We start from the raw sequence: 20,523 nt of genomic DNA on the forward strand, positions 1-20,523 counted from the left end.
CACTGCTTAGTTTTTGCTTCATAGATCTTTAGTAGTTCTACATATCCACCCTTAGATTTTATGAACTTGTGGTCAAGAAGTTTTTGATCCAGGACATGTATACTTTAACCCGCAATCTCACAGTATTTCATTGCGAACTAAAAAAGGAGCAAATTCATTTTAGATTTTTTGCCTTGACCATTGCATTTTTGGCACTTTACTTTACATTCATAATTTTGTAAGAAATAATCTAAGATAGTATTATAAATGGTACAAATGTATTGCTTCATTTAAGACATTTTTCTAGTCTCTGTGGTGTTCACATCTGGAGTTATAAAGCTTTAAATAGGGTAATCCCTAAATGGACAAGGATTTACAGGTACTCTAGCGGGGGAGTGGTTGGGGTGGAGTTAACTAGCTATTGTTCCCACCCATTATCTCCCTGTGAGAAGTGTGAAAAGTTCAAGATCTTTCAAGGGGATTTTCTCTGCTACTTGATTTTAGGAGTACCAACATTCAAATAAGCATATCTTCTTCAACTATTTTCAGATTTCAATGTATGACACATCATTTGAAAGTTTATAATCTACACTTTCATAATCTGTAAAAAACTGAAAATGACCTTGCTCTACTTGAGGACCAAAACACCAGAACCTGTCACATATGTCTAATTTTTTTTAACCGAAAGCTGTAATTATCATCGCGGCCTTACGCATTCACTCTGTGGCAGCAGTAAAAGACACTGCATCCAGCAAAACGTTATCGATGAGTTTTGTCTTATTTTGTAAAATATTATTATTATTGGGGACCTCTGAGCATAGCTAAGCCATGTTTGCTGATAGACCTAGCTGACATCATTCACTGGAAGAAGTCAGGAGGGGAGAATGACAGCATTGAGTCAGTGTCTCTATCTCGATATACTGAACACAGATAACATTTAATCATCAGCGATGCAAGTATTACTGCTCAAAATATGTTAGTTAAATATGTTATTTTGGAAATTGAGTGTCTAAATAGGTTAGTAGTATTTTATAATCTCATAAAAAAACATGTTTTCAACGTACAAAAATGCCAAGTTACTCACACATACAACACATACACACCGTCTATAACTCACTCATTCAGACTGCCAAAATCCAGGACTGCCATTAAAAGTATTGATATCAAAATGACGCCAAGTTATGGTACTACAAACAATATAGGCTATCTTGCCTCACCGAACTGAAATAAGATGTATTCCAAAGCAATGCTACCCAATATTTCCTCAATTCTTTCAAGTCACTTGGCCCTGTGCAAATAAGCATGCAGTACATGGACAGGCCAAACATATGTGTGGATGGCTTTCTCACAGTCAAGATTGATTGAAAGGCGTCTATATGTCCAATTTGTATTGGTATGTATGTATTTTACTGCCCAGCCTTTCTGTTGAATGAATGATTGTAAGTTTCTTGGTATAAATGTCTATTCGTAAATGTGAATGTAACATGCTGCCAGGGAAATGTCCCCATGGGGATAAAGAAGTTCTGTATGTATGTATGTATGTCCAATATGTATTTTACATGCAGAATTTATTGTACGTAGCAAATATACAATCACTTGTACATTTACTGAAATGCAGTTCAGAAGCAAGTTTTCTGGAGAAATATGCTTCCTGTAGTTACTGACCAGCAGTTTTCTACATGAATTTCAATGTGTTCCATGAGGCAATTCGAAATATTTGACACTTTGATCTGACAAAGTTTGCATGACATTGTGAAATGGTAAGATTACAAAACACGTGGCCAAGTGACTTGAAAGAATTGAGGAAATATTGGATAGCATTGCTTTGGAATACATCTTATTTAATTTTGGTGAGGCAAGATAGCCTATATTGTTTGTAGTGCCGTAACTTGGCGTCATTTTGATATAAATACTTTTAATGGCAGGCCTGGATTTTGGCAGTCTGAAAGAATGAGTTATAGACGGTGTGTATGTGTTGTATGTGTGAGTAGCTTGGCATTTTTGTACGTTGAAAACGTGTTTTTTTATGAGATATCATTTCTTTTTGCAAAGCGTTTTATTATGAGAGTGAGAAATGCGAAGTGACCCTGTAAGAAACGGTTGTGGATTATGGCTATCCTTGTGTGAATTTGTATAGTCTGATGAGCGTGTACCATTCAGCAGTTTCGGTTTGCTATGTAAAACAGTGACTGTGACAAAGGGTGCAGTGGCGTATAAGTGTAAAACGTATGAGAAATGCAGGTGAAATATGGCCAGTGTATGTAATCACGGATTTGACGTCCATTCAACTAGCCTTGACTGACAAAAGAATCAGCAAGCCCGTAGAATTATAACTCCCTAGGTCGCAACTTGTGTAGCCTTCTGTCCTGCTCCGTTGTCTGTTATTTCGTGGAGATGCACTTTTAGTGTTTGTAAGGTTTATAAGGCATTTTGATAGGCTTATCTGCAGGTAGGAATCCTCTTCGCTGTTTTGCTAAGCTAGAACTGGAGAAGTTGATAGTGGAGAATAGGAGCAGACGCATATGTGCCAGCAGGCTTTGCATATGAGAAAATAACAACAGTGTGAGAGAAATTAGGATGAAATTATGAAATTGCGTAATTGAAACAATATGTTTTTAGCAGAATGGGCATGTAGGTGAAGGTTGACATGATCACGGAGTATAGTGTGAAGTAAATGGAGTGACCATGAGCGAGCTTATATTCCTTATCGAACGGTATACATAACAGTCGCTATAAAGCGCTAGCTGTTAAAGTGAAGGGTTAAGTAACGTGTTGAATCTATTGCACTGCTGTGTTTTTCTCATGTTCAGTACTAGTAGTTATAATTATGAGTGAATCATGTTTTTAAATGTAATGTTTTAATGGGGAGTTGCAGAACGTACATACGTAGTAATTGTTTGTATGTGGCTAGATAGAGAACAGGGCGAGGTAACAAGAATGTAGAAACATGGCGTTTGCTGATAAGAAGGTTTTGTACAGTAGCCAAGTGAAGAAATGTAGTTAGTAGAAATGGCACAGCTGTGAACTGGTGTAACTTTTTAATAAAAGGAATACATTTTCCGTCATGAAATGCATATGGGTGGCCATGAGTGAGTTTTGGTAAAGCAAATATAAGCGTAAGAGAACGTTAGTGTAAAAGAGGAAATTATCTGCCTGAGGACGAAGCGGGATTCAATCGTTCAACCGGAGGTTTACCAGTCTGTCACTTTGTTAGGGCAGCACCATGACATAGCTATGCAATGAGTGAAATATCATTAGCAAACCTGTCCGTGGTTTTAAAGAAGAACACAGGCGAGTTAGCACAGAAGAGCTCCCGTTGAATCCATATGGCTTTGCAATATTGTAGCCGGTTAACAATTGAACATGCAGACGGTACATCATAATACAGTTCGGGGAACGGCTGGTAGATATGGTGCAAAAGCAATAATTGAGAAGTAGTAGACAATTATTAGTGAGGGTAAATGCCGGCTAAAGAAACGCATTCTTAGCTGGGTTTGAACCTCGGACCCTGTGTTCCCAAGACTGTAACTTTAACCACTAGGCCACAGGCGGACTAGCTGATTGTACTGAAAATGTTTCAGAGTAAAAAGGTATGGGTATTTTGCGTGTGTATGCGAGTTTTTCATTGGGTCGTGTAGGTGAAGATTTGGCAGGTGTCGGTAAAATGTCCAATGGGGAGACATGTTATTAGTGGGATAGGCGGCAGGAAAAATAAGAATGAGAAGAAGAAGAAGGAGAAAACGCAAAATCCCCTTAGTTTGGGGCTTTATTGTGTGGACATGTGAAGTTGTTTATGAAATCTGTCTGTTGAAATGGGGTCAGAATGTACAGAATTTAATGTTTTTAAGGGCTGTTGTGTTTATTTCTGTGGGGAACCCTGAAAAGTGCCAAACTCTCGGTGCTGTATAGGTATGGGGCATGCCGACCACTAGGGGCTGTGCCTTAAGAGGTTAAAACACTGTTGTTTTGACAGACACCAAACACTGTTGTTGACAAAGTTATTTTTATTCAGTTATTATTGTTATTACAAGACCAAAACACGTGTGTGATTGTGCATGCATGTTTCTTTGTGTTCTGAAGGCATGTGACTGCAGAATGTAGCTTGCTCTCAGCTCCAGAGAGATTGGATGTCGTTGTGAGAAATACGCGGTGGTGAACACGTAAAAGGCAGATTTTAGAAAGAAAGGGGGAAGCTGAGCTGCAAAATTTGAGTGGTGTTGCAGAAAGGGGAACTAAAGTCTGCAACATCCTCTTTACCAACCTACTCACCCACCCCAACACCCCCCCCCCCCCCCAAACTCCACAATGCGAAAAGCCTATGTGGTTAAGAAACAGAGATGTGCTTGCAGTTAAACATCACACTTATCTCAGTGATCTTGCAGAAATGCCAGCTCCTCAGTATATACTCAGCAGACCATGAGAGGTGGCCCCTTCTGATTTTTAATCTAAACCTACAGTAAATTTTATATTTATTGCACATATAGGCTATTTATTTTTACAAGTGCAAATTTCAACAAGGAGATTTTTGCAAGTGTAACGGAACCAAATCTCATCTATTGCACATATTCTACCAGGCAGCATTATTTCATAGAATGTAGTACAACTACAATTTCAAATTTGAATTCTTGTTTGAATCAAGTGAAGTATGAAAAGTTCGAAATGTAATTATGCATTCAAATTCTAAATTGGGGAATTCAATTAATGTTACTGCCTGGTTCTATTTTTTCTCACGTTGCGGATTGATGGAATGAGCCTTGTCTTCCGAAAAGTGGTGTTCCGCTGCCACGCACAACCAACGGCGGATGTTTCATTCATTCAAGATGGCGGAATCTAGCAGGCCTACTCAGAGCGAGCTGAGCGAGTCCATGAGAACAATTACAACGCCAGCGCACCTCAGAAGCGATATTTGGAAGTATTTTGCGTCAGATACCCTCAGCTCTCATTGCTCGCTCACAAATACCTGTGCGGGCCTGGAACTACTGTGCGATCCGAAAGAGTGTTTTCATCTGCTGGCAATATTGTAAATAAAAAGCGAGCCGCACTTCATACTGATCAAGTCGATAGACTTGTTTTTCTGTCCAACAACCTGTAGGTGTTTCTCATCCAGAAAATGATGTCAGTAAGTCTATCAGCAAACATATGGCTTAGCTATGCTCAGAAGTCCTCAATAATAATAGTATTTTCCAAGAAATTACGAAAAATCGTTCACAACGTTTCGTCAGGTGCAGTGCCTTTCACTGTTATCACAGAGTGAATGCATAAGTGAATGCGATGATGAGAAAACGTTTGGTTATGCTGAGATATAAAACGCTATTCCAAAAGCAAAATTACACGTTATACATCGTTAAGAAGCTTATACTCTCACCTACTGAATTAATACATTGTTAATTAATGTTTGTTTGTGATTATGAAATGGGATGGGATTGCAAAAGGAGAGGGAGCCAAGGCATGTTAAGTTACGGTACATTACATAAAGATTCAAATTAATTTGAACGAATTCCATCTTAATTGGAATTCATTCAAATGTCATTTTGGGAAAAAGTGACAGCCCTATTGCTTACAGCTGAAAATGTACCAAAGTGGTTCAGCTAATGTACTTTGCACAAAGAGGCAGTGGCATTGCTCCACCTGGGGAATCAAATCTGCAACTTCTGGTTACAAACCCCATTCCCAAGCCACAGCACAGTCTATGACTGACCAATCCAATGTGACTCTTACGCCGGGCACCCACCGCACGCGTCATGTAAGCGTCGCGTAAGCAGCACGGCGAAGCAGCACGGCGCGGCGCGTAGCGTGTCTCCAATGGTTCCGTTTGTGTCGCGCAAAGGCTTGCTTAAAGCTCTAAGCTTAAATCGCAACGTAGCCTGCTTAATAATCAATCTCAAACTGTATTCATTTATTTGCTTGGTTAACAAGCGTGCCAATTTCATGAAGAATATGTAATGATCATAATAATAATAAATAATCCGTAATCATTTCAGCAACCATTGGGAATTCCCGTGTTGTCTTGTCATTCACGTCAAAACATTTATAGGATCAGATTTAGTAAAATCAGCTAATCATCAAAAACATAGCGTAACAGTTTAATCTTGAAGGGATATGAACACCACAACGCCATGAACACCGTAAGCTTTGAAGTACAAGTGCAATAAAGGCTTGCTTACAACTTCATTTATAAAATAGGTGCATTTTCATCGGCAAGACCACTAAATAATCTCATTTTTTAAAGCTCTGTGGATTATCTGATTTTTATTAACAAGCCCTTTTTGAAAGCACGGTGAACGAAGACATCGGAGAAGTCAAATAGGCTGAGCAATGGTTGGTTAAAAACTACCTTCCAACACTCGAGCTAACAAGCCGCTGCTCGGTGCATTCACTTCTACATCATTCAATAGGCTACGTCTTTCTGTGGTGTATTTTCAAATTTACCCCACCCCCTCCGCAAAATAAGATAGCAAAACTAAGTTTGCCTTTTCCCCAGGTTCCAGTTTTTATTTTATTTTTTTTCTGCAAGGACAATACAAAAACAAAAAGGCTTGTATTTTTTTAGCTGCTTATAAAATATCTGGGAGGGAACTAGGGACACACCCCCAGTAATATAAGGATGAAATATAAGTCAGAGCATGTATACCTAGCATTTTAGAGCATATTTCTGTGTATAAACAGGCCATCGTGACGCGCGACAAGCCGAAAAAATAGAACAGAAGCGAAAAACTACGCTTCAGTTCACTTGTGTCGCGCGAGCTTCGCAGCCGGTTCGCGACGCGTTCGCATCTGGTGGAGACGACGTCGCCCGCTGCCGTTGTAATAACAATACTTCAATGGCTTTAATTGCTTGGCTTTAATATGACTCACCCACGGTATTCCTGCGCAAAGAAATTAGGGTAGGCACACAGACACACATGCATGTTAGCATACATTTACTGTGTTAAGTCAATTAGGGCATCTACTTTCTTTCCATAAGAGGTCATTTCAAAATAATAGCTAAGAGACAGATTTATTTCAGCTTTAATGTACTATACCAGATTTTCAGTGGGTCAAAAGTTTACATACACTTTGTTAGTATTTGGTGACATTGCCTTTTCATTGCTTAAATTGAATCAAATGCTTGGGGTAGCCTTCCACAAGCTTCTCACAATACCTTGCCGGATTATCTGCCCATTCCTCCTGACTCAGTTCTGTCAGTTTGTGGGCCTCCTTGCTCGGACATGGTTTTACAGTTCAGTCCACAAATTTTCTACGGGATTCAGGTCATGGCTTTGTGATGGCCACTCCAATAGTTTCACAGGGTTTCCACCAGTGTATTGCAAGCCCAGCGGCCCACTGGGCCTAAGTTGACCCCCCGCCGGGGCTAAGCATCGGGGAATTTTTTTTTTATAATTATTTTTTTAATGTATTTTTAAGATGTTTTTTAAACTACAGTTATAGTGGGGTGACTCGGTTGGAAAGCTCACCAGCGACATCCGTTGGTTAAATCGTGAACGCACTATAGGAAACAGCAGGTCTGAGATCAGTGTTCTATAGCCTCATTGTGCATAGAGTGACGTTCAACACTTGATGCTTCCAACTATCACAAGCTAACGTTACCTAGCAAGCCACCATTTCTTATTTAATAGGCTAACTAACTTAGTTACAAACTGCGTTATCACTTCATCTTGTCAGTAAGTACATTCTTTTTACATTAACTTAAGTAGTGTGTAGGTAACGTTAAACTAGTAGCATGAATGTAACGTTCAATACATTGTAACATTACATGACTTATTAATTGCCATCGAAATAACAACTTCACTTGTTTATTAATAAGGTTAGCTTGATGACATTGATGTGCACGACAACGTTGTCATACAATTTTTCCCGACCGTGAAAACTGCCTGACTTGTTTACATTTTGGACAGATGTGGCTCCGGAGTAAATCTATCGTTGTTTCTGTCGAAGCACTTTCGACACAAGCAATATCAAAAAAATTCAGAAATTTCTTCTTGCCGTGAAGAGTGCCTGATCCTCAACTGTAGCGTTTTTTCCCCGAAGATGGTATTTCTAGATATAGCCTAATTTTGCCGCTGTGTTAACACATTTATATCTGCAAGACCAAATCTTCCAGCTCTCGGTTTACAGACAACAGTAGATATGAGGAAAACTTCAGGCTGTGTTTTGGGTAAGTCCTGAGAAATACGAACTCTTCACCGCAAGAAGAAATTTTAGGATTTTTCTAAAATAAAATTTTATGACAACGTGGTCATTTAGCTAACTTAGCTAGCTAGCCAAACAGTCAGTAACACAGATACTTCCTTTGTGACATTTAGGGATAATGTCAAAGAGGAAAGGTAAAAGCCAAAAAACCTTAGACAGTTTTTTAAATGTTTAAATGAGCTCAGCATTCCAAGGCTTGTTGTAAGATTCAGTAGCCAATCAGGACTTGAATACAAGTTTTTTGTAGAGTGCAAAAACTATTATTTATTTTAATTTAATTTCTTTTGTTGTTGTTGAAAACACAGCATTCCAGGACTGTACATTGTTGTCAGATTCTTTGTAAGATTCTGCTATGCTGTAAATAGTTGTTGATTTTTTTTTAAATGTGTGTTGAATAAATTATTTATTTATACATAAAAAATACACTTGGCCGCCGGCTTCCATCAAAAGATACTTGCCACCGGGCCTAACAACTTTTCTGGGGGAAACCCTGGTTTTACTTTGTTATCTTTAAGCCATTTTGTTACAACTTTGGAGGTAAGCTAAGGATCATTGTCCTGTTGGAAGGCCCAGTTGCAACAAAGTAACTTTCCAGCTGATGTCTTCAGGCATTGCTTCAGTATTTCTAGATACTCCTCCTTCCTCATGATGCTATCTATTTTCTGAAGTACCCCAGTCCCTTTTCCAGCAAAACACCCACATAACATGATGCTGCCACCCCCACGCTTCACAGTTGGGATGGTGTTCTTCGGATTAAAAGCTTCACCCTTTTTCCCTCATACATAGCACTGATCATTATGGCCAAACAGTTCAATTTTTGTTTCATCTGACCAGAGAACACTCCTCCAAAAGTCTTTGTCCTGGTGATCACCTGCAAACTACATACTGGCTTTTTTTATGCCGGTCTCGGGAGTAGGGGCTTCTTTCTGGCGCAATAGCCTTTCAGGCCATGGCGATGTAGGATTCTCTAAATGGTGGATGTAGATACTTTGGAACCTGATGCCTCCAATTCCTTCACCAGTTCCTTTGTTGCTGTCTTGGGGTTCAGTTGAACCTTTCGGACCAAAGTTCATTTAGCCCTGGGAGTTCATTTGGGCCTCCTTCCTGAACAATGCAGTGTTGGTGTGGCCCCAATATTTTTATATTTGCATACAATTGTTTGTACAGATGCTTGTGGTACTTTCAATTGGATCCGAACTTGTGGTGGTCCATAATTTTTTTTCTGAGGTCTTGGCCGAGTTGCTTGGATTTTCCCATGGTATCAAGGGCCAAATGGCAGTGGCTCTAAAGGTAGGCCCTTAAATACAGCCACAGGTGCCAATTAACTCCCAGTTAACTCCTAATTATGACAATTGGCCAGTCAGAAGCTAAAAAGTCATTACATCAATTTCTGGAATCTTCATGACTGTTTAAAGAGACAGTCAATTTGATGTAGCTATGTAAACTATTGACCCACTGAAAATCTGATATAGTACATAAAAGCTGAAATAAATTTGTCTCTCAGCTATTATTTTGAAATTATCACAAGGAAATAAAGTAGATACCCTAATTGACTTAACATAAGAAATATATGGTAACATGAAATGTGTGGAGTTTGGAAAAAATTAGTTTGAATGTCTTTAGCCTAGGTGTACGTAAACTTTTGGCCTCAACTCTAACACCAGCAGAGGCTTTAAGAGCGGTGGCAATAAGGCTAGGGGACTGAAAGCATAGAAGAGTAAACGGCCCTTGTAAAACAGGTTGCAGCTTAGGAGGAAAATCAGTAGAATGATAAAACAAAACAAAAGCAAAGCATCAGTGTGGGTAATGAATTAGACGAATCATCTCTCCACTGCTTGAAATTCCATGCCTGCAGAATGCCCAGGACCACACACTGGACATGGTATCCTGCAGCCTACTGTGATTCAGAATATGTTCATTTTTGGAAACTGCTCAGCTACACGGGATATGTTGATTTGGGAGGACGGTCGAGAAAGTTGCACTGTTAAGCAGAACGTGTTTGCCGCACACGAGGAAGCTGAACACAACCCGTTCGGTCAGTTGAACTGCAGCAGAGCAGAACTAGTTCTTCAATGAAAATATCATAGGACTGCCATCCATCGTCATCACAGTGTCTGACCCATCTACTCAGATAATGGTAGCCTCCTATATATACTCGTCAGCAAATCAGAACTGTTTGATCGTTTCATGTTTCCTTTAGAAATGTGACAGATAATTAGCCATTTAGCATTTCTTTGGCCTTTTGTGCAATAGAATAAGGCGTACTGGATTAGAGTAATTAACAATCAGATAAATTTTAATTAGAAGATGGAACCGATTTAGAAGTCCGATCATCCGTGTTTTGTCACCAGTAGGTAGTGATGCCCGCAGATTCTTCAGGCTGACTTGCATGGTTTTGATCATACTGTCGCATGGTTTAGATCACACTGTCGCATGGTTTAGATCATACTGTCGCATGGTTTAGAGCATACTTATGTGACAGGAAACAGTTTGTTAAATTAAAAGAAGAAGAGTCCAGCTACTCAACAATGAAATACGGTATTCCACAAGGATCAGTGCTAGAACCAGTACTTTTCTCACTATATATGCTACCACTTGGCATTATTATCTGGGCACATGGCACTGTGGTTTCATGGAGTTCCACTGCTATGCGGACAATACACAGATATATATTTCAATGAAACCTGGCAAAGCACTGCCGCTTTCACAGTTAGTGAAATTGTAGATTTTAGAAATTTAGAGATTGTAGAAATTGTATTGTAGATATCAAGGTTTGGATGCTTTCTAATTTTCTGCTCCTGAACTCAGATAAGACCAAAATGTTGGTTTTAGGTCCCAAAATATTAAGGGAGAAAATGTCTACTCTTACGCTAAACTGTGATGGTTTTTTGGCTGAACAAATATGGTTGTTAAAGATCTTGGTGTTACCATTGATCCTGATTTAACCTTTGATACGTATATAAAAAACATACAGAATTGCTTTCTTTCAGTTACGCAACAGCTAAAATCAGGCATTTCCTGTCAGTGGGGGACGCAGAGAAATTGATCCATGCTTTTGTTACGTCTAGGCTAGATTACTGTAATGCCCTGCTATCCAGGTGCCCTAATAACCCGTTAAAGAGTCTCCAGCTTGTGCAGAATGCATCTGCTCATATCTTGACCAGAACTAAGAAGTGTGAGCACATTACCCCGGTGCAAGCGTCAGTTCACTGACTACTCATTAAGCATAGGACAGATTTCAAGGTTTTGCTCCTGACCTTTAAAGCTCTGCATGGACATGCACCAGTGTTCATAACTAACCTGCTCCTACCTTATAAGCCCACAAATTCACTCTGTCCTCAAGATGCAGGATACTTGGCAGTCCCAAGAATTTCTAAAAATCGAAAAGGTAGTAAAGCTTTCTCCTAGAGCCACATTGCTGTGGAACATGCTTCCAAAATTTATAAGGGAGTCAGACACAGTCTCAATATTTAAATCTAGATTAAAAACGCACCTTTATGCTCAGGCTTATAATCAGTTATAGTCTGGAGACAGGGTGGGTGAAGCCTGTAGTCATAGAGTACTGTGGGGTGGCATCCTTTCCTTACTGTCACCTATCAATCAGCTGTGACCCCACTTTAAACAGGCTGGCTCTTGATAGGCGAAGATGGTTGTCCCCCCTCTGACTGCATGGGCTCTCGGTCCCTGTCTGTTCTATTGCACATTCCCTAATCACCAATTCTACTTTCTTTCCAATCGCCCCAAATTTCGAGAGTGCTGTTGTCTGGTCTCCCCCACCACTGCGGTCCAGCCCCTCTTTCGTCGTTGCTTCCACCCTACCCACATCTGTCGCCACCTGCTGCTCCCCACCACCGCCACCTGGCCCCGCCCATCATCTGAGCTGCATTATTAACAATGTAAACATTGACTGACTGACCATGTTAGTCACCAATCAACACCCTGAGCCAACCAGAGGAAGATGGGTTTCCCCCTTGAGCCTGGTTCCTTCCGAGGTTTCTTCCCATCTGCCACAGAGACTTTTTCCTTGCCACTGTTGCTTTAGGCTTCCTGTGGGGGTCTAGGCCAGGGTTGTCTGTGAATCGTATTGTGACAATCACTGTGAAATGCGCTATACAAATAAAATTTGATTGATTGATTGACTGACCGTTTTGAGAACCCGATGCAATGATGTCACTCTAAGCTTTAGGCAAGTCAATAGTGTTGAAAGGCCTCCATTTTAGTTTGTAATACATAAAATTGTATTTCAATTTAAAGTACAATGGACTGCCATTTGGATTTGTGAAATGCTACTGTCCCTACTAGCAAATTCTACATACCGAATCGAAATGTTGTATGAAGTGGGATAGGATATAGGGCTAGCCGAGGGAGTCGACTGATGCATTTGGACACTTCAGTTAAAAGCAGAGCGACGAATCAGCCTTTCCATTTGATGGTGGCTGTCGCTTGCACGATGATTCGGGCACCCTAAGGTTTACCACGTAATCGACCGTGTTATTGCTATCCACGGCGTAATTGCCAAGGCTACTAAAAGGAGTAATCCGATTTACGCATCGGCTTAATTTGTCTTCTGTTACCTAATTATTAACCAAACACACAACAATAATGTGTAGGCAGAAACGTGTCGCTATAAGAGTCTATGCAGTCTTAAGTAAAAATGGTTCTTTCTGGACACCCCCCGCCCACGTTAAACGGGACCCACTTCAGTGTAAACAGGGGAGAGTGGAAAGCGCCCCTGTTTTCCTGTATGTACTGACAGTAAAACGGCAGTGCAGAGGGAAACAGGCTCAAGTACTGTACAAGATCATCTGCTTGTTTATCTACAGCCAACAGAATACCGAGCGATTTACTTTTTTATACGTTCTACTTTTGTGAAGAAATGTGTAACTAATTAGCTTGATGTTACTGTACACAAAAGAGCGGTTCCGTCCAAAACTAAGTCGGCAGTGTGTAGATAAATATCATGCAGTGGCCTCTACGGATATTGTGCTAAACTCACTCGGTAGCGAAAGAAAAATGTAAACGTGTCAACATCTTGAATTCATCAATGATTCTCCAACTTTAAACCAATTAGCAAGGGCTCTGCAGACAGCTCCGATGGTCTACAGTGATTTCATTAATTACGATATGTTACTCCGATTTAACTTTTAAAAGCTGGAAGGCACACTATCCACTAATGCAAAATTGCTGCACATTGCCAAATTTCCCAACAGTGGCATTTCAAGGAATACTGATCTGCAAATCCCGTGTTACTTAGGACCGTTCCTAAAGCTTGACACATCACAAAATGTGTAAACTTACCCATTTATGTTGGCTATGTCTTTCCGATTGTGGTGTCGATGAGCAGTTCTCTCCGTTTAAAACACTGTCAATAACGTGTAAATGAAAATAATAAACTGAAATCCGCTACTTTTTGCAATGTAAATCCAATCCAATACCCCAGCCCCTGTTGGTTACACGAGACCGACACTGTTGAAATCTACTTTTTGAGTAGGGTGCACGTTCAGAGTGCCATCCTGAGATAGAATCTTTTTTTACAGCGGTGAAGAAAAGAGATAACGCCGATCTCGACTGCTGTGCGTTTACCTTACACCGCTGTGTGCGTTATTCTAACAGTCTCCTTTCTCCTTCTCCTCCCCTCCCTCTTTCGATCTGTTCAACCAAAAAAAGTCTCGCGAGAAGGCCTGTCCAAACACTTAAAGCTGCCGATCTCACAATCTCACTTATTTGATCTAGAATATTCTCAGTGTAACGGCGAAACATTTAAAATTTAAGTCCGTGATCAGACGATTTCAGACTCTGGTAGACTATATACAAATCCTGGGCTATATATACAAATTCGTACAAATGCGTAAATATACTATACCGGTCAGAGTAATGAATCCGATTTATTTTTATTTTTTTTAACAAACAACTTTAATTGCATACATTTTTGCATTAATAAGGGCAAATGACGTAGGCCTGCAGCAAAATGATAGATAGTCTTCTTCAATTAACTACTATACTCACTTTCCAGTCACCATGAGAAATATACATGTTGTGCACAAGGTGCACGCCCGGAAGGATGTTTCTCGTGGGAAAATAATAACTTAAAGATTAATGCTGCCCCCTTCTGGTCAAATTGTTGTTTCTTGCCTATGTGGCAAATTTGGCCTCAGGTTTTGCTCCCAACATTTCTTTGGTCATGGTCATAAACTACAATATTATAGCACACTGGCCTAGTGACTGATATAGGTGCGATAACGTGGCTATCTTCCCATTTTCTGAATAGGCACAAGGGTCCCACCTCCGATGTGGGCCATTAAAAAAAGAAAGCCTGGGTTTATACCAGATTAAGTCAACTTCCACCACTTGATCTGATATGGGTGTGGTTTTTTAAAATGGTTGTCAATACACACACACACACACACACACACACACACACACACACACACACCCTCTCTCTCACACACACACACACATACACACACACACAAATTGTGTGGGCTCTTCCAGGCTCTCTTGTTTTAGTCATGAGCATGTGGGCTGTGCGGACTGTCCACAGAGAGCAGAGCTAGCTCTTCTGCTCTCCCACACACATATCCCTCAGGAAGACAGGTGTTCCTCTGTATGTTCCCCCAGCCAGGTGGAGATCCAGAAAAGGTGTAATGGAGTCCCTACAGTAGTCATGACATTACCATGGGGGCAGTCTCTTGCTCTGTTGGCTATCTAGGCTGCCCATGACACAGTGAAGAGAATAATTTGTAGGGCTGGGCAAGAGACAGGATGAGCGAGCTGCAAACAGCTCACAGAGCATCACATCTTCAGTGTACATGCACAGACACTCATGCGTTCTCACACACAAATATATATGCAAACACTCTCGCACTCTTGGTCACATCATGAACACATAAACATGCTCAGACCAAATACTTAAACACACAATCACATGTGTGTAAATATGTTTGTGAACATTCACATGCTTTCACACACTGGCATGTTCACACAAACACGTACATTCACAGTCATGTACACTGAACAAAAATAGAAATGCAACACTTATCAATTTCGAAGATTTAATTGAGTTCAAAAGTAATAAGCATAAACCAGTCAACTGAAATAGATTCATTAAGCACTTATCTATTGATTTCATGTGATTGGGGATACAGATATGCATTTGTTAGTCACAGATTCCCCAAAAAAAGAAGATAGCATGAAATGAACAGAATACCGATCAGTATCTTGTGTGACCATTTGCCTTATGCAACGCAGCACATCTCCTTCGCATTGAATTGATCAAATTGTTTATTGTAGCCTGTGGAATATTGTTCCACTCCTCTTCAATAGCTGTACAAATTTGTTGGATATTGGTGGGAACTGGAACACGCTGTCGTATGCACCGGTCCAGAGCATTCCAGACATGCTCAATGGGTGACATGTCTGGTGAGTATGCAGGACATGGAAGAACTGGGACATTTTCAGCTTCGAGGAATTGTGTACAGATCCTTGCAACATGCATTGTCACGCTGAAACATGAGGTGATGGCGGTGGATGAATGGCACAGCAGTGGGCCTCAGGATCTCATCACGTTATCTCTGTGCATTCAAATTGCCATTGATAAAATGCACTTGAGTTCTCTGCCCATAGGATTTGCCTGCCCATACCAACACCCCACCACCACCATGGGCCACTCTGTTTACAACGTTGATATCAGCAAACCCACCAGACGCCATACACGCTGCCTGCCATCTTCCCAGTACAGCTCAAACCGTGATTCATCAGTGAAGAGGACCGTTCTCCAGCATGCCAGTGGCCATCGAAGGTGAGCTCTTGCCCACTCACATCGATTGTGACACTGACCTGCAGACAAATCAAGACCCCGATGAGGACGTCGAGCACGCAGATGAGCTTCCCTGAGGAGATTTCTGACAGTTTGTACAGAAATTCTACGGTTGTGTAAACCAACTGTTTTATCAGCTGTCCACGTGGCTGGCCTCAGACGATCCTGCAGGTGAAGATGTCAGATGTGGCGCTCCTGGGCTGGCGTGGTTACATGTTACAATGTTGGACGAACTTCCAAAATCTCTGAAGCAACGCTGGAGGCAGTTTATGTTGGAGAAATGAACATCCATTACTTTGGCAACAGCTCTACAAGACATTCCTTCAGTCAGCATGCCAATTGCATGATCTCTTAACTCTTGAGGCATCTGTGACATGGTGTTGAACAACAAAAAACATTTTCAATCAACATTTTAGGGTGGCCTTTTATTAACCCCATCATAAGGAACACCTGTGTAGTGATCATGGCTTTTAATCAGCATGTTGTTATGCCACACCTGTGCAGGAGATGGATTATCTTGACAAAGGAGAAATGCTAGCTAACAGTGATATAAACAAATCTGTGGGCAAAATTTGAGAGAAATAAGATCTTTGTGCACATAGAACAAACTTTGAGGTATTATTTAAACGCATTAAAAATGGCTGCAAAAATAAAAGTGTTGCATTTATATTTTTGTTCAGTGTATATCTTCTCTTGCCGGTCAGACCAGAACACACACAAGCACACGCACACAACACACATGCAAACACGCACGCACACCCATCCAGTTGCTGCACCGCTATGATGTTCGATCGGGTTCAAGTCTGGGTCACTCAAGGACATTCACAGACTTGTCCCAAAGCCACTCCTGCATTGTCTTGGCTGTGTGGGTCAGTGAGCCTCACTCACCAACCGTTCTTAAGAAGAATTTTCTTCTTAAAACGCACTTACGCAATTTTCACGAAGATTCTGACATTCGCCAATGTTTTCTTATTTGGGATTTGTTCTTAGGTAAGAATAGAATCTACGCACACTCAAGAGCACACTTATGCACATTTGAATGCTGACATGTTTGTGAAAAATAATTGGTTATTGTGTTTTCTTAATATTATACAGTTGTATAATATTATAGGATTTAAATTAAAATAATATTTTTATCATTTATAATATTTTTTAATTATTATTTTCATTATTTTACAAAGCATTAAGGTGCCAGGTTTCGCCTCAGGTGGTGGTTGCCACAGCAGGAGTTCATAAATAAATGATAAAAATCAAACCATTGTAGTGTCCTTTTATTTTTGGGGCTTTCAATTATGCAATGTTTGGTCTATACTGCAAAAGCAAATGTTTAAATTTTGAATACAAACTAAGCACTTAGGTAACACTTTTTAAACACATGGACATGTTGAAGAAGAGAACACTTATTCAGAGGCATCACTAGCGGTGTGCGGACCGCACCAGGTGACACCATCAGAGGGGGGGTGACACCAAAATGACTGGCAATACATTTTTTGTGACGGGTTGAAACAGCTAGTTTCTCCGATGCAGCAAACTGCCGGTTGATTTAATTAGCGGTATTAATGTGACGAGAAGCGCTTCGTCGTTTGAATGCATGACACGCAATTCCTTGTGCCCACTCCCACCAGCATTTTTTTTTGCCTCAGATTTGACATCAAACATCATTTACTTCATCGGTTGTGCGACCTTCTCCGGATACAGCGTTCACTGAACGAGTAATAGCATCCCATGCATCTTTTTTTTGTGTTATTTTATATCTACTACTGACGCTACTAAATACTATATAGGACGGAGTGTGGCACAGTGGGTAAGGAACTGCGCTTGTAACCGAAAGGTCGCAGGTTCGATTCCCGGGTAAGGACACTGCTGTTGTACCCTTGAGCAAGGTACTTAACCTGCATTGCTTCAGTATCTATCCAGCTGTATAAATGGATACAATGTAAAGTGCTATGTTAAAAAAAAAAAGTTGTAAGTCGCTCTGGATAAGAGCGTCTGCTAAATGCCTGTAATGTAATGTAATGTAATATGACAGGTCGTTTGCTGTTCCTGCAGCAGTACCTCCACTTCAGAACTACTGAAGTTTTTCTTATGTTTGGAGTCCGGTGCTCCACCGTCTTTAGATCAACTTTTCTTTTCAATTTCTATGTGTGATTTGTGTGTGTGCACACGGCCCTGCAGTCTCATGCCCTTTTATGGGGATTGGCAGGGTGTTTACCTATGCCAATTAGGAACAACTGGCATGCGCTTTCAGTTTACAAGGACAATGGGATTCATCATTATAAGAACACGGTTGTGAACAATTCTGCGGTTTAAAAACACGTCATGAGTCTGACTTTTCTTAGGACCTTAGGAACTTAGGAAGATATTGGTGAATGAGGCCCATTGTCCTGTTGGAAGGTGAATATTCGCCCCAGTCTGAGGTCTTGAGTGCTCTGGCGCAGGTTTTCATCAAGGATCTCTCTGTACTTTGCTTTGTTCATCTTTCCGTTGATCCTAACTAGTCTCCCAGTTCCTGCCACTGCAAACATCCCCATAGCATGATGCTGCCACCAACATGCTTCACTGTAGTGATGGTATTGGCCAGGTGATGAGCGGTGCCTGGTTTCCTCCAGACACCTGGCATTGTGGGCAAAGAGTTCAATCTTGGTTTCATAATCTACCATAAAGGCCTGATTGGTGGAGTGCTGCAGACATGGCTGTCCTTCTGGAAGGTTCTCCCATCTCTACAGAGGAACTCTGGAGCACTGTTAGAGGGGCCATCAGGCTCTTGGTCACCTCCATGACCGAGGCCCTTCTCCCCTGATTGCCCAGTTTGGCCAGGCAGCCAGCTTTAGGAAGAGTCCTGGTGATTCCAAACTTCTTCCATTGAATTATGGAGAATGATGGAGGCCACTGTGTTCTTCGGGACCTTCAATGCTGCAGAATTTTTTTTGTACCCTTCCCCAGCTCTGTACCTTGACACAATCCTGTCTCGGAAGTCTACGGACAATTCCTTCGACTTCATGGCTTGGTTTGTTCTCTAACATGCACTGTCAACTGTGAGACCTTGTAGTGAGAGGTGTGTGCCTTTCCAAATCATGTCCAATCAACTGGATGGATTACCAGGTGGACTCCAATCAAGTTGTAGAAACAATATTATCACTGGCGACAGGATGCACCTGAGCTCAATTTTGAGTGTCATAGCAAAGGGTCGGAATACTTATGTAAACGTGATATCTGTTTTTTTTTTTAATTTGCAAAAATTTCTAAAAACCTGTTTTTGCTTTGTCATTATGGGGTAATGTGTAGATTGATGAGAATAAAAATGAATTTAATCAATTTTAGAATAAGGCTGTAACGTAACAAAATGTGCAAAAAGTGAAAGGGTCTGAATACTTTCTGAACGCACTGTACATTTTATATATATGCACACTCAAAATCACACACACAGTTATATTGCCAGCTACCTATTTTCCATGTCATGCAATATGGGGGATGGACAGTGTGTTTTGATACTGAATTACTTGTTTATGGTCACATGCCATATTCCATTGCTGCAAAGTAGACTGTTCTCTTTAGCCTGGTCAGCAGCTTGTGTCTGTTTCTCTCTCTCCTCCCTCCCAAAATGAATGAGGACTCCTTGGGCAGTTATAGAGACCCTTATGGATAAACAAATGTAGACTGTTCCAGTGTTCACTCAAAGTTTCTTTTTACTGCTCTGAAAGAACACCAGAATAAAACGATATTTGGGATTTAAGGGGCCAGCTACTGTTGGTCAGTGGGGATCATTAACACTGTTGTCCAGTTAAATTTCCCTGAAGTTGAACTGGCGGTTGCAGTGAGCTTCTCTGTTCTTCCTGTTAGTGAACCTGTGTTGCGTGAACTTGGCATCTACATCAGTCCTATAGGACCAGCATTCCTCTCCTGCTTACCCCGAGGCAGAAGTGTGGGCCAAGCAGCCTTGCTTCTAATAACACTGATAAAAACAGCACAGCTGTATCTTCACAGAGTACAGATTTTCACAGAGGAAAGATGCAACAGCTGCTGCACTGCCGCCCTCCAAGATTGTAGAGCCAGGACACCACTGAGTAAACAACTGCACTTGGGGACATGCAGATGCATTGAGAGAAACTACCCAAAATGCACCCCAGCACCACAAAAGGTCTTCAGACAAGATCTTGACGACCTTTTAACACATGATATCCGCCTTATCTATCAACCTCTCAGTTGCAGAAACCAATGGAAAAAAATAAAAACAGTTACACAGATCACATTTGTGTGTACATGTATTTGTGCAACACTGCATTAGAAGGATTTTCCTTGACATTTAGCAGTGTAGGCTGTCGTGCTATAAAAGGAAAACATCAGCCCATTTTAATAATGCATGTTAACAGTGGTTGTACACTAACTGATATACAGCTTGATTCATTATCCTAATTTTTATCCATTATCCTATCCTTTTAAAGTCTGTCAAGCTTGGAAGGTGTGGCCTTCTAATTTGGTGTTGTAATACAGTTTCCATGAAAACCTCGCAATGAACTATGGTAGCTTGAAGCTCTGTC

General features: G+C 40.8%; 1 protein-coding gene across 4 annotated transcripts in view; it reads right to left on the reverse strand.

The window, feature by feature from the left end:
• The window catches only part of sh3kbp1 (SH3-domain kinase binding protein 1), a 124,712-nt gene extending 110,897 nt beyond the window's left edge, over nucleotides 1-13,815 (reverse strand). For 3 of the 4 annotated variants that reach the window (XM_064332679.1, XM_064332681.1, XM_064332678.1), the window contains exon 1: nucleotides 13,468-13,815. In XM_064332679.1, coding sequence (XP_064188749.1) covers nucleotides 13,468-13,471 — 4 coding nt within the window. In that variant the 5' untranslated portion in view covers nucleotides 13,472-13,815. The remainder of the gene's footprint in view (nucleotides 1-13,467) is intronic. The other variant, XM_064332682.1, reaches the window with a different exon arrangement.
• Between the last annotated feature and the right edge of the window lie 6,708 nt (nucleotides 13,816-20,523).

The sequence above is a fragment of the Anguilla rostrata genome, chromosome 4, assembly GCF_018555375.3.
Source record: "Anguilla rostrata isolate EN2019 chromosome 4, ASM1855537v3, whole genome shotgun sequence".
In the NCBI taxonomy this organism is placed as follows: domain Eukaryota; kingdom Metazoa; phylum Chordata; class Actinopteri; order Anguilliformes; family Anguillidae; genus Anguilla; species Anguilla rostrata.